The sequence below is a fragment of the Zootoca vivipara genome, chromosome 3 (assembly GCF_965207765.1).
Source record: "Zootoca vivipara chromosome 3, rZooViv2.hap1.1, whole genome shotgun sequence".
NCBI classification, from domain to species: Eukaryota; Metazoa; Chordata; class Lepidosauria; order Squamata; family Lacertidae; genus Zootoca; species Zootoca vivipara.
The window spans coordinates 68168377-68182174 of NC_142586.1; the positions used below are offsets into that span (position 1 = coordinate 68168377).

Genomic DNA, 13798 nt, shown 5'->3' on the forward strand with positions numbered 1-13798 from the left:
TCGAGCATGCTCTGTCCTTTGTCCTCTTTAACCTGCCTCAGTCCCGCAGGAGCTTCTGCCGGGCCCCGCTTCGCCTCGCGCAGATCTTTGCACGCCTTTCTGGACCTTCCGGGTTCGAGTCACTGGCAGGTTCTCAGCCAGAGGCAAAGAAAAACCTCGCCTCAACTGACGGCAAGACAAGAACGCGAAGGGCTTCAGCTGCTGCTACCGCGCGTGCGCAACGAGCCCAGCTTCGCGGTATGTAGTGTCGAAGCTTCCGACACGGGCAACATTCTCGAGCTGCACATGCTCGTTGTTGACGCGTCGCCTAGCAACGGAGTCCCTAGAAGCGAGTTGGTGTTAGAAACAGGCCAATCTTTTCCCCCTCCCCTTCCCTTCCTTCATCCCGAATCTACACAGAAGCCTGCTGCGCGGGGGCTGAGGAAGAGCTGATGCAGGGGGACGGAATTTAGGAAGGGGAGGAGTGTTTAAAAAAAGAAAAGAAAAAAAGGTAGTTATCGGTTTTTTTGTTTTTGTAAATTTCCGTCCTCAAGTTTTTTTTTTTTAATTTCCCAGCCTCCTCCTCCAGCAGCCACCTGAGGTGATGGTGGCGGAGAAAGAGGGCTCCGGCCCCCAGAAAGACAGACCCCCACAACTGCAGGAGCCGCTGAGGCATACCAAAAGATGCAAGAAGCAGGTCAGCGATGGATTCACCGTCAAAGCCATGATGAAAAACACCGTGGTATGTGTGACCAGCCAGCTGCAGCTGGCTTTCGGTTCATTTGGGTCCCGTCCCCCCCGCCCCCTGGAGCCACACCGGGATCGAAGGGGCTGCAAACTCTTTCGCGAGAGGTGGGGAAGGGCCAGCCTGGGCATCCTTTGCACACACCTTCCTCCAAAGGAACTTCACACTCTACGGTGGTCAATGCCATTTCAGCTACACTTTAACCAGTCAACACTGTGTGTGTGTGTGTGCTGGATTTACGTACAAGCTCAATAAGCTATAGCTTAGGGCCCCACTCTCTTGGGGGCCCTCAAAAAAATTTAGAGGAAAAAACCCTGGATTCCCCCCCCCCCAAAAATAAGATAAAAAACAAATAAAATAAAACCTACATACAGCAACAGTGGCAAATGGCTTTAGATACCTATTAGGTCCATAAATTACCATATAGCATATATTCAACACAAAAAAGCAACAATTACCTTCATTAGTTTAGGGCCTCATCAAACCTAAATCCGACCCTGTATATATACACAATCTCCTGTCATCATAATATATCCCGCCACACCATACTGTTTGAAACTGTTGCTATAAAATCAGGTGATGGCAAACATTTGGGAAATCACCTCACCTGCAGATCTATGGCCAAAGCAGCTTTCCCTTCTCTGGTTTTAATTAGAATCATTTCTATTTCTATTTTAAAATCTCACGGCTTATTTTTATACAGGCTGGAGCTGTGGGCCTTGTTTAACTTCTATTATTATTATTATTAATTAAATTTGTATGCCACCTTATAAACCTGTAGATATCAGGACAAAGCTTGCAAATTGGTACTTCCCCTGTGTGTTACCACAAACATTGTTTTTAAATATTTCATCGAGCCCACAGAATTCTGTTTTTCACAAGGATTGCTATTCAGGTTGCTTTTAGGATTATCAAATTTTAGGCTTAAACTACACTTTCACAAAGTTTGGCAAACTACTGCTTGCATTTAGGAAGATTCATTGATGTAGAAGTGATAATTCAAACATTCTAATATTTTGAACAAAGTGTAGAGAATTACTGTGCAAGCGTATGCAAGTTTACTCAGAAAAAGTCCCACTACTATGGTCAATGGGGTTTACACTGTAGTGTGTTTACAGGCCTTAGGCTGCAAGCTTATAACATTTACCTAGCCGTAAATTCCATTGCAGAATATTTACATCTGAGTAGACCTGCATAGGATTGGCTAAATTATTGTTTGAGCCTACTCTTTCCTCAAAAGTAAGTCCTACTATTTCAGTGAGACTCGCTCTCTAGCCCATGTGCAGTACATCACCATCTCTTCTGTTAACCTGGGCTCCTTTGGGAAGAAGGGTGGGATAGAAATCTTAAAAAAAAAAAACAATAATGCTTTCTGTGGCACTTACAGGACGTTTCTATATGAAACAAGCCCTACTAAATTCAGTGGGACTTTCCCCCAGATAAATCTGTGCAGGTTTACAGTGTAGTGTGCAGGGCCGTCTTAAGCACCTTTGGCGCCCTGGCGCCGTGGTGCGACAGATCCCTCTGCCGCCCCGCCGCCACCCCGTTTTCCAGCACGACGGGCGGGCAGGCGGGCTTGCTGTGCGGCAGAGCGGCGGGCAGGCGGGCCGGCGCCGTGGCGCCCCCCCTGGCGGGCCGGCGCCGTGGCGCCCTGCGCCATCCAGACTGGCCGTAGAGCTGGCCCTGGTAGTGTGCAATCCATAAATAGACTGTCCTGCTATCTTTGTGCATATCCAGCAAACCCCACCCATTACACCTTACCCTGTATGAGTCACTTCTTTGAATGGGATCCTGCCCCTGTATTGCAAAGACATACTGTATTAGGATTCATGTATGTGTATTTCATATACAGTACAGTACATGTAAAAAAATCAAAGGCCTCTGGTTGAGACACTCTATGTGAGGTGTGAAACTATTTTTTATGCCTACTCTATTTGGAAGAGAAACATTGTAGCTGCTCAAGGCATGGCATCATAAGCAAAAGCATAGGACAATGCTTTTGATGGCAGGACATTATTGAGTAAAGGCTGCTGTGTGCAGAGTTATGTGTAGGTTGCACCCCTTCAGCCACTTCCTCAGAAGTAGTATCACTGAAGTCAATGAGACTATTTTGAAGCATGTGATTTGTAGCTATAAGTATCAGTTTGCCATCTATCAATTTTATAGCAGTCTCTCTGACTTTAATAGGACTCCTGTTACAAATGGGTTGATGATTTGATGCCTTAGCCAAAGAGAAGCTTCAGAGCAGAGCTGGAAATATTTCAAAAACCAAGTCCTTGGAGGGAAGTTTGCAGAATTGAAAGAGCCCTTGAAGGAATCTTATAATAGTTTCCAAATACTGAGATTCCCCAAGCCTGCATTGCCTGTTTTTAACAGCTCTGGGACAGCAAGTTATTATGGGCGATAGCGCCTCTTACCCCATTGTTGTAATAGTACATTATCCCACCTTGCTCCTCTGCCAGCAGTGTGACTTCATAATGTTTTAATGTGTACTATTAGTGTAATGAATTATATAATTATTATAATAAATTGAGATTGACTGTAATGCCAGAAAACTAAAGATATTGTTCAGTAACCAATAGTGTTCTTTGCATTAGAAAAAAAAAACCTGCTATATATTCCTTGAGAAAAATACTGTAGAGGCTAAATGTTGTGAGGCAATGAATAGTTTCTTCTAGTACAGTGGAACCTCGGTTTATGAACACCTCAGTTTATGAATTTTCGGTTTATGAACGCCGCAGACCCATCTGGAATGGATTAATTCACTTTCCATTACTTTTAATGGGAAAGTTCGCTTCAGTTTATGAACGCTTCAGTTTATGAACAGACTTCCGGAACCAATTACACCCATGTTTCAGTTTATGAACGCTTCAGTTTAAGTACTTCGCGGACCCGTCTGGAACGGATTAATCCACTTTCCATTACTTTCAATGGGAAAGTTCGCTTCAGTTTATGAACGCTTCAGTTTATGAACAGACTTCCGGAACCAATTGTGTTCATAAACCGAGGTACCACTGTAATAGAATAATCCTTGAACAAATTTAACATTGATGCAAGTAGTTTGCTGTAAGTTTTTGTGTTTGAGAGGATGGTTGCATTGTTTTTGCTTAATAATTTTTTTTAATCTATTTTTAATTGATAAAATACATGCCAAACAGAAAGTATTTTCTCAAAAGGGTCAATTTAGGTGCTTATTATGCTGAAGGGATGCTGCATAGAGATCTTTAATTGCCTACTTAAACACTGCATCTGCTAGCTTTTGGTCTAAGCAATGAACACAGTACAGTACAGTGCATAGTTTCTGGCCTTTTAAATGGATATATTGTTGCCAAGTAGTTATAAGAAATCATAAGACAACTAGAATTTGATAAAGAATCAAATATCTCTCCTATAGTGATACAGGTTTCAGAATTCCAGTTTAAAAAATGGACATAGTTTTCATATTGCAATCTTATTGTAGTGTGTGTATGCACATTCATAAACACAAAGCAGAAATGTACTGATTTTACTAAATTCCGTCAATTGCCACCAGCAAGGAGATAGCACGTGAACAACTTGCAAAGAGACTTAAAGATACCACTTGCAGGTGCCTTGCATTACAGAAAAGAGCGCTTGGAAACTTGGTAAGAAGCTTTAGGTTACCTCAGATATAGGTAATGCATTAAATTACAGGAAAACCTGCTAGACTAGTTATGAAAAAATAGAGCAGGTCAAGTGAGATACTGCCCCTTCATAGAAAAGAAGTCCTTCAGTCAAATCTTTCACCACATAACATAGAGGATGTATGTTTTTCCTCAGTCAAGAAGCCCAGTTCATCACAGACACCTTTCTTTTGTAACAGTTTCAACTGACTTTACATAAAGCAAACCAGTTTGGTGCTTAAAGCTTCCATAATACATTATTTCTCCCTTCTCAGTTTCTGACTCTCAGTAGGTGTCCTTTTCCTGGAATTTGCAGTCCTTTCCGCTAGTTGTTTTGCTAGTTCCAACACTGGGATGAAAGATGGTCCTTCTGCAACAGATAGTGTCCCAGTGGTCCAAATCCTTCCACTTTGGACTGACTTCCTTCATGTAGACTATTAGACACTCTCTGCCTCCCTTTCCCTTGGCTACATCTGCTCTTTATACAACAATGGAGGGAGGGTATCAGGTAGCCAGCTGCCACCACGCTGAGCCAGTTATGACCAGACCACACCTACAACTATTTGGGCTGTGGCATGGAACACTGTGAGCTGAAGCCAAAGTTGACCTTCCAATCCACACCCTCTAAAGACGCCATATCACAGGTCTGAGCAGCTGGGGAGATTAGAGGCTGTATCCCTTGTATGGGTCCACTTGTGCTTCTACCACTCCAAGTTTGGCAAGAATTAGGATCAACAGTAAAAATTCAGGGAATGTCAAGTTGTAGCTTAACAATATTTTTTAGCCCTCATGCTGGAGAGATAAGTTTTAAAATGTGATAGCAAACATTTCTGAAGGGTGAAGCATGTATGTGTAAGTAGTTGGTTTTTCCAATGCCCATGCAGTAAATAAAACATCCAATCCAAGTTTTTGCCATAAAAACTGTAGTACCTACACAACTTTAAAATGCATATTTAAAGGTTCACTTGTTCATCCTCAGTTCTCACTACCCTCTTCCCCTGTTTGATGTGCAGCAGAATAAGATTACTGCTGAACAGGTAGAGAAGGAGATTCAGCAAAGCGATGGTGTGCTAGCTGAACACCTGCCTTTCCATACAGATCAAGGACCTGCCAACAGCAGTGGTGGCTGGTGTTCATTGGAGCTGGTAGGGCAGAACATAGTGAGACCAGCAGTGGTAGGTGCTAGAGCCAATGACAGAGCCAACTAGTTCTTCTTTTGTCCCTACCCTCCTCCCTGCTGAGTTATACAAGGATGGCATTAAGATTAGGAGGGAGCTGATAGGTAGTCCCCCCCCCCCCAATCCTGAGCTGATTCCAAGTAAATAGACAGGCAGGTGGGCACTGGCTGAGGGCAGGCTGAGTTCGATGGAGCAGTGTTCCATTGGTCCTAATGGACCAGCCTTGACTGGCTGAGCACTTACATCTTGACACCAGCAAGACTAGGGGGCAAGACATGTCTTGTACTTAATGTTGGCCCCTCAGTTTATGCTTTAAAAAATGACTGCCAAGATTGGTCAGTGTGAATTATCAAATATGAAGAAGTACAGGAGCAAGACTTGCCCTCTTTGACCACGGCAATTATGTGTAAAGTTTTTTGAACAAATGTGTAGAAAATGAGGCCAAGCTGAACCACGTATAATGATGTTTTCCTTTTTGAGTCAAAAGGCCAGAGTTCTTATTTATAAAAGTGGAACAAATTGCCAGATTGTCAGGCTTTACTTTAGCTAAAAGCCTTTCCAACATGTTATTTCACCAACTAAACTGATATCTGAAATATTACGGATTGTTGTTGTTATTTTACTTAGTGTGGGAAGGGAAAGAGAGAGGCTTTTAAAACAATTTTAAGTGAGACTGCAAGACCAAGTGTCATAAATAATAGTTTGACCTTCTCCCCCCAAAAATAGCCTATTTGTACAATAAATGAAGCTCTGTAGCTTTTGGAGACTAGTGTTTGTGGTAGAAGTATTACTATTTGATAGTTCTACCGGTTGTAGTGAACACATCCTAGATAAAATGGAAGTGTGTTTAAAGTGATAAATGCAAAATTTTATTGCTGCAGAAGATTTTTCAAGTACAGAAATCTCTAGGTATCAGCAATAACATGTAAGGTGTATGAATTGTGTAACTTGTAGGTAGTCATATCTGGGGTTGGGTGAGCTATATGCCTTAACACACACAGTCACGATTTCCTTCATTTCTCCTCCTCGGTTCTTTAGTGAATTAACTTTGGCATTTCAGTGTTCATTCAATGCTTCAGTTGGTGTGGTTCATAATACAGATGTCGAAAAGAACTATTCTGGGCCTCGATCAGCTAGATTACTTACACAGCAGTGGGTTGCTACACATACATTATTATTTTTTTACTAAAAGCCCAGTTTAAGAGCTGATGTGTAGCACAATCCTATTTGGGCAATGAAAGAGCACATACTCTCCAACATTTCTCTGATTTAAATAGGCATGTCCCATTCCATAATGATAATTTTACTATTTACACCCCATACGTCTTACTTGGTTGCCCCAGCCGCTCTAGGCAGCTTCCAACATATATAAAAACATAATAAAACATTGAACATTAAAAACCTTTCCTATACAGGATTGCCGTCAGATGGCTTGTGGGTCGAATAACTCCATACCCTCCAACATTTCTCCAGTGAAAATAGGGATATCCTAAGGAAAAGTGGAACATTCTGGGATCAAATCAGAAACCTGGATGGCTTCTCTAAATCAGAGACGTCCCTGGGAAATAGAGACATTTGGAGTTTGGCAGCAATGTTGTTCATATTTAGCATGTAGAGTGTAATATCAGTGGCACAGAATTAGTTTGGAAGTCCATTGTATATCATAGTACTTCATAGTAGCTTAAGTGCATAACTGAAGGGTATAACTGAATTTGTGGAACCCTACCGTTGCATACTCTCGAGGCATATTTGTCCGCCTCAGTTCTCAGCCTGAGATGAATGAATATTCTCACTGGAATTTGTTTGGCTTTCTGTCAGATGTCTGAGGAAGAAATGGTGGAAGTTAGCATACATCATGGTCTTTGGCATTAAATGCTAGCATTGGTCTAACAGAATAAGCCCTTTTTTCTCAGTGCCAGTAAGGGGAACCATGTTTCAAGCCCTACTGTGAAGAATTCAGAATGTCAGGAATGAAATTTATGTGGTGCTGAAGATGGTATTCCCTCAGCCTTTTTGGTGACTTTCCAAGACTGAAATAATTAGATGTTAGATGATAAAGGAGTGAAAGTTCAGACTAAGATGGTATTTTGTAGTAGAAGAAAATTTCAAGTTTGCTGCTCTACTGTCCTCCCCCAAGTATGACTGCTTAAAACTATTAGCAAATGATCCATGCTATAAAATTGCTTCACTAAGGCAGCTAAAATGCAGGTAAGATTTTATATAGTTCTTTAAGGTTCATTCTACAGAGTAAACCAAATTTTGCAAAATAAGAATAAAATAGTTCTCTGTGGGACAAAGGCCACAATTTATCAACCAGATTCTAGATTACTTTTGTCAAGGAAGATTAATATTTTCTCTAATAGTGAAGTATTGATATGTGGGACTTAGTAAGCTTAGTGTGATAAACTGGTCTGTAGATAAGTTTAACTTTGCTGTCACCGACACCAGTTGGACTTGATTGTCATCAGGCTATCAGCACAGAACTGTGCTCGTGTCACACACAGCTACTGCAGTGCCGACCAAGACATGGATCACTCCCTGGTGGTGAGCAAGAGCAATCTCCAGCCAAAGAGGGCCCATAGTACAACGCATAAAGTGTGGCCTTGAATCAACACCGCCAGAACATCCATACTTCAAATTTGTGAACGCTGCTCTGGTTTTGTCGAACATGCTCTACTGAACCGCTCCAGAGATAGGTGTTGAAGGAAGGTAGGACAACATCAAAGAGGCAACCTACAACACAGCTATGTCCTACTTTGGCAAAAGAGAGCAACAGATCCCCAACTGGTTTGAGGCTGGCATAAGGGACATGGAGCTTGTTATTGCTGCAAAGTGTGAGGCTCTTGTGAACTACAAGTGTGCACCCTGTGAAAAGGCACTTGCTCCACTGAGAAAGGCAAGGAGTGGAGTGCCAATGGATTGCTAGCCAATTTGCCAATGACTACTGGCTAAAGCTGTGTCAGAGAATTCAACTCACTGCTGACACCGGTAACACTCTCACAAGCCCACATTCCCAACGTGTTCGGACGCCTGTCTTGGCAACAGCTACACTGGCTTGGCCATGTCCACAGAATGGAAGATGGGGGGATCCCAAGGACATGCTCTATGAGGAGCTGGCTTTAGGGACTAGGACTGTTGGCAGACCAACTCTGTGTTGCAAAGATGTCTGCAAACGGGACATGAAGGCTGGCAACATCAACCCTGCTATGTGGGAATCCCTTGCAGATGACTGCAGTGCCTGGAGACAGGCTGTCAAGATGTGTATCCATAGCAGCGACCAGAGGAGAAATGACTGCTGGGAGGAGTGAAGGGAGAAGAAACACTGTGGTATATCTGCAGCAGCACAACCGGATGCCTTCATCTGCCCCAGCTGCAACAAAGCATGTCTCTTCCTCTACACTGCAACTTTCTAACAGTTTGACTTCACCCTAAAGGTGCACTTCTCCATTGTCTTCTGAAACAGAGAGGTGCCAACAATTATTATGAAGAAAATAAGTTATGAAAAGTGCAGGATCTTAATATAATTTTAGTACTTGGCTAACATGTTGTTGGGTGTGTGTGGAAATGGAAGTAAACGAAAATAAAATATAAGTGTTACCTTATTTTGTGAGTTTTCCACCCAGGTATTCTGTGGTATTTCATGTCTTATTCAATACAGTGGATAAGGTGCCATCTATACTTGAAACAGTAGCTGGGCATCCAGTTTCTAACAGTGATCAAAACTGATTATTTTAAATGGGAATAATTTTAAATGAGAAGTGAATTGTTATTGAGTAATCTTTGCCAGTAACAGTCCTTTGAGTATCTTATCCCAGAATGAGAAGCTTTTCTCACATCTGTAGTGCTACTTCATTCTTTTCAATGAAGGCTTTAAGTAGGATTTAAGTAGGGTTGCTATATTTCAAAAAGTAAAAAACCAGGACACCCTGAAATTTTTTGAATTTTTTTTAAAGAAACCCCCAAAATTGTCAAGCTTTTTCCCTGGGGCTGGGAAGGGCAGTTTAACCTCTGGTTTGCTAGTGAAACTGAATTACAGTGCCGGGAAATGATACATGTCTAAAAAGTGTGTCACCAACATAAGCTTTAAGGAGTTGGCTAAATATCCAGCACCTTTCCTCATATGGTGATCCCAAGGGCAGGTATTGCTGCTTTAGGTTTAGTTATGGACACATCCAGAGAACCTGCCAGGGAATCCTAAGCACAATGTAATAAATAATCAAGCAAAGCATAGAGGAATAAATTTAGAAGTCTAGTATGGTGACATTTTAACAATTCATATGTGTGAATAATCCATAAATTTGGTCTATATATTTATTTTCAGATTCCATTAATCCTCCTCTGTCTTCTTGCCTCTGCGTAGTAAATGTCCACTCTGACCTAATTTATTGAATCCTTCACTAATAATAATGAGTATACAAAGTCCAAATAATTTTCACTATTTACATACGGTATTTCTTTCAGTACTTTTGTTTAAAATGAATTCTATATCTATAGGCAGATGCAGAAATGGAATGACATATTTTATTTTTGTTTAAGTCGTTGAAATTTTACAGAGTGTTACAGTGCTTCATAAACTGGAGACATATTACAAATACTAATGAGAGAGTTCATTATTTTGTCTCAAATTTTATGACAGATTTGGCTTGCTTTCTTAAGTAATAGAGCCTCGGTAACGAATTAAAAAAATAATTGAACAACAGGCTATAGAGATTATGTATTAATCATAATGGCCCTGGAGCTACATGGCAGAAGTCAAGTGCTTCTAATTTTCTCAGTTATTATTATTACCTTACGATAAATGTTGTCCTCAAGGTATCTTTCTGGTATTTAATTCTTGTATAGCGAAAAGGGTTTATTCTTTGATGGCCTGAGTAAACACACACGGTACAGGATTTTGTGCTCCCTTGTGGAGATTGCCCACAATTGCCTTGAAAAACTGCCTCTCCAATTTTCTTCAATTGAATATTGTGCAGCCTGATTCTAGAAAGGTCAGTGAGACTAGCAACTCACTTCTGCCTGGTGTCCTTGAAGATCTAGACTCATGTAACATGTGCAAACATTCCTCTTTCAGGCCCTCTGGAGAGCAGCTATCATCTTAGACATTGCTGTCTTTCCACCATTCTTTGATTGAAACTTATGTCGGCACCAATCTTAAATATGGTTTATGCTAGTTGGAGATTGCTGTTAATCAGGGATTTGAAACGCGGTTCAAAACTATTTTCAGATCACTGCTTAATGTTGAGTGCTGCTTAGCCTTAGCCATTGTATAGGTGAGGAGACATAATGTGATAAATGTTTGGGTTGGGGGTTGGGGTAGAGGAAGATTCCACAATTCCAGGAGCAGCTTTTAATTCGTTAACCATGGTTAAGAAATTGGGAGACTTAACTCTGCCGAACCCTAGAAAATGTTTCCCTTTCAGTGGCCACTTGCTGATTTTACTATCTCTCTCTCTATGGGCATCTGTACCAACCAACTTGCTTTCATTGTAACATGAATTACTGTATTAGAGAAGAGAAGATAATTGCACAGGCAGTACAGGAATCCTATCTTCTCTGACAGTGAAAAATTGTTGGGAAGGCATGCCTTTGCCCCTTCCTTGCTGGTGTTTGGCAGGTGCAGAGATAAAGCACCTGCTAGCAATTGCATGAATGAGACATGGTATTATTGTCTACCAATCTGCATAATTACAAACAATTTATATTATATGCAAAATATGTTATCATCTTTCATGGGGGCAGAGATATTGAAAGCCTATTCTTCAGGTGTGCCTACCAGAAAAAATTTGGACACATCTGAATGTAAATGCATGTGAAAATGAAATGCATGCCTGTGATAACCACAGTGTGCAATGCTTAGATAATAAAAAGGGTGGATAGACTTTTAACAACTGTCACTTAAAGAACTTAACCTTTTAGTTAAAAGGTTATCTAGAGAAAATTTTATCCTCAAAGGTAATTTTTTCAGTAAATTATAAAAGCTTGAAAGTAATAATTTTGTTAAAATAGTTTCATCAGCCTTAATAATGATATGCAAGGCTTCTAATCTCTATTTTTAAATATATTAATTTTCAGATGTTTTTAATCTTCTACAACTGTAGTTAATTTGTAGTCTGTAATATTGTTTTGCTTGGAAGAATTATTCTTCTCTGATGTGGGTATTTTGACCACATCCTGAAACTGAAGATGACAGATATTCAATCTCCTTTTTTGTTTTTTGTTTTTGTTTTACTGAATTCAGATTTATTTATTTAGAATTCTAGGCCACATTTGGGCTACAGGGCTAGGCTATAGTAATAGCATAATAATTATCATTAATATATTAGTTCATAAAATTATTGAAAAAACACGCAGTGTCAGTCATTTGCTAAAACAGGAAGAAAGTCCTTTTTCATCCCAATGGAATGAAAAAAAACAGAGCATGGCTGATTCACTTCCCTACAACTGGAAAAGTTCAATTTCAAATACGGTTTCATCTTACTTCAGGCGATGGAGGTTCCTGTGTTGTTGCTTAAAATTGGGCAGACAGAAACTGATGAAAGCTAGAAAAAAGGGAGGGATGAAAGGAATCTGGAGAGAGCCACCATTGTTCAAGGACTAGGCTGGACTGCATAGTTCCCTGTCCTCCCATCATTGCTATTTGGCCAGTCTTCTGTTATATTGAAATTTTAGCCATTTTTTAAAGTACTAATGCTGAAATCGGAATATATTATTTGAATGTTTTAGATGTAAAAAAATTACTTCACTCTCTTTTTGCTACAATGTGGGTTAAGCCACAGAGTCTAGGGCTTGCTGATCAGAAGGTCGGCGGTTCGAATCCCTGCAATGGGGTGAGCTCCCGTTGCTCGGTCCCAGCTCCTGTCCACCTAGCAGTTCGAAAGCACCTCAAAGTGCAAGTAGATAAATAGGTACTGCTATAGCGGGAAGGTAAACGGTGTTTCCGTGCGTTGCTCTGCTTCACCAGAAGTGGCTTAGTCATGTTGGCCACATGACCTGGAAGCTGTACGCCGGCTCCCTTGGCCAATAAAGAGAGATGAACGCCGCAACCCCAGAGTCGGTCACGGCTGGACCTAATGGTCAGGGGTCCCTTTACTTTTTAAGTATAGCTTTGCATTTGATATTCTGACTTCTAGCATCAAATGTGAACAACCACATTATCAAGCATGTGTTATCTCTACTGAGTATGCCTTGACCATAGTCTTCTGGTGATGAAAATGATTCTACCCAACAATCCACCTCCCATAGCTTGTGGAAACTCTTCTACTGACAGAGACACCAGGTTGTCCCCAGTATTGGGGCGGCCTGGCATGCGGCGTGCATGTGTGATGTCATACAAGTGGTGCACGTCATGCACTTCTGATGACAAAACATTGCATGATGCATGTGTGGGATGTCATGTGAGTGAACTGAGCACAACATCGCGTCATAGAAGGCTGAGTGCTCTGGAGAAGGATGAGTGCTCTGGAGCAGCCAGCCGCTGAAGCTATGACAAGCAATGTCATGCGTGACACATGCCAGGCCCCCTCAACATTGAGGGCGCCCAATCCCTTTCCAACAAAAATTGGAGTTGGCGCACTGTTTACTGAAGCCTCTGCTCTTCCCTGCCAGTCGTCATCTGGTGACAGCAGCTGTGGGAAGTGCAGCTGGAATAGCATTTTAGCAGCTATTCCTCACCCGACCTCCTTAATGTAGGCTACACATGGACAACAGTGTCATTGGCAGAGATTTGCTAGGGATATGGGGCCTCAGTGAATCCGTGAGGATGATCCTCACCCCATGCACAGAAATGTGTCGTGGGTTCTACTCACATTTGAAAGGGGGAGGATTGTGCCATATGTTGTTTTTCTGGCATGGTAGATCTTTGCATCTCCTATCTTCATTGTTAAAGTTAACAAAAAAAGAGAGAAACGACCTTTTGCTTTCTTTCTTTTTTACAAAAGGTACCTTACTAAACTAAGGCATTAATTACAGATAGTAGCAGGTGGTGTATTTTCCTTTGAAAGTTGTCACGTATTGGGCAGTCATTAGAAACAGGAGCCATATTTTAATTTATGGTATTCATTCAAACTTTAACTGCCCTTGATTAATAAAAATCCATGTGACAGTGCAGCATATCTCTGTTTTTAAGCTGTTAAGAAGAAGATAAAATGATTATAGCGTGCAGTAAATGTTGTTATGGCTCCAATATGTTTCCTTGGGGATCAAGCAATCTTCTGCTCTTTTCTTAAGACTGACCCTCTCACCTTGAAAAGCAGACA

At 41.2% G+C, this 13798-nt stretch overlaps 1 protein-coding gene across 3 annotated transcripts in view; it reads left to right on the forward strand.

The window, feature by feature from the left end:
• The first annotated feature begins 318 nt into the window (after positions 1-318).
• Positions 319-13798, forward strand: part of PACRG (parkin coregulated) — a 213942-nt gene continuing 200462 nt past the window's right edge. For all 3 annotated transcript variants that reach the window (XM_088666304.1, XM_035108596.3, XM_060272802.2), the window contains exon 1: positions 319-721. In XM_088666304.1, coding sequence (XP_088522430.1) covers positions 584-721 — 138 coding nt within the window. In that variant the 5' untranslated portion in view covers positions 319-583. The remainder of the gene's footprint in view (positions 722-13798) is intronic.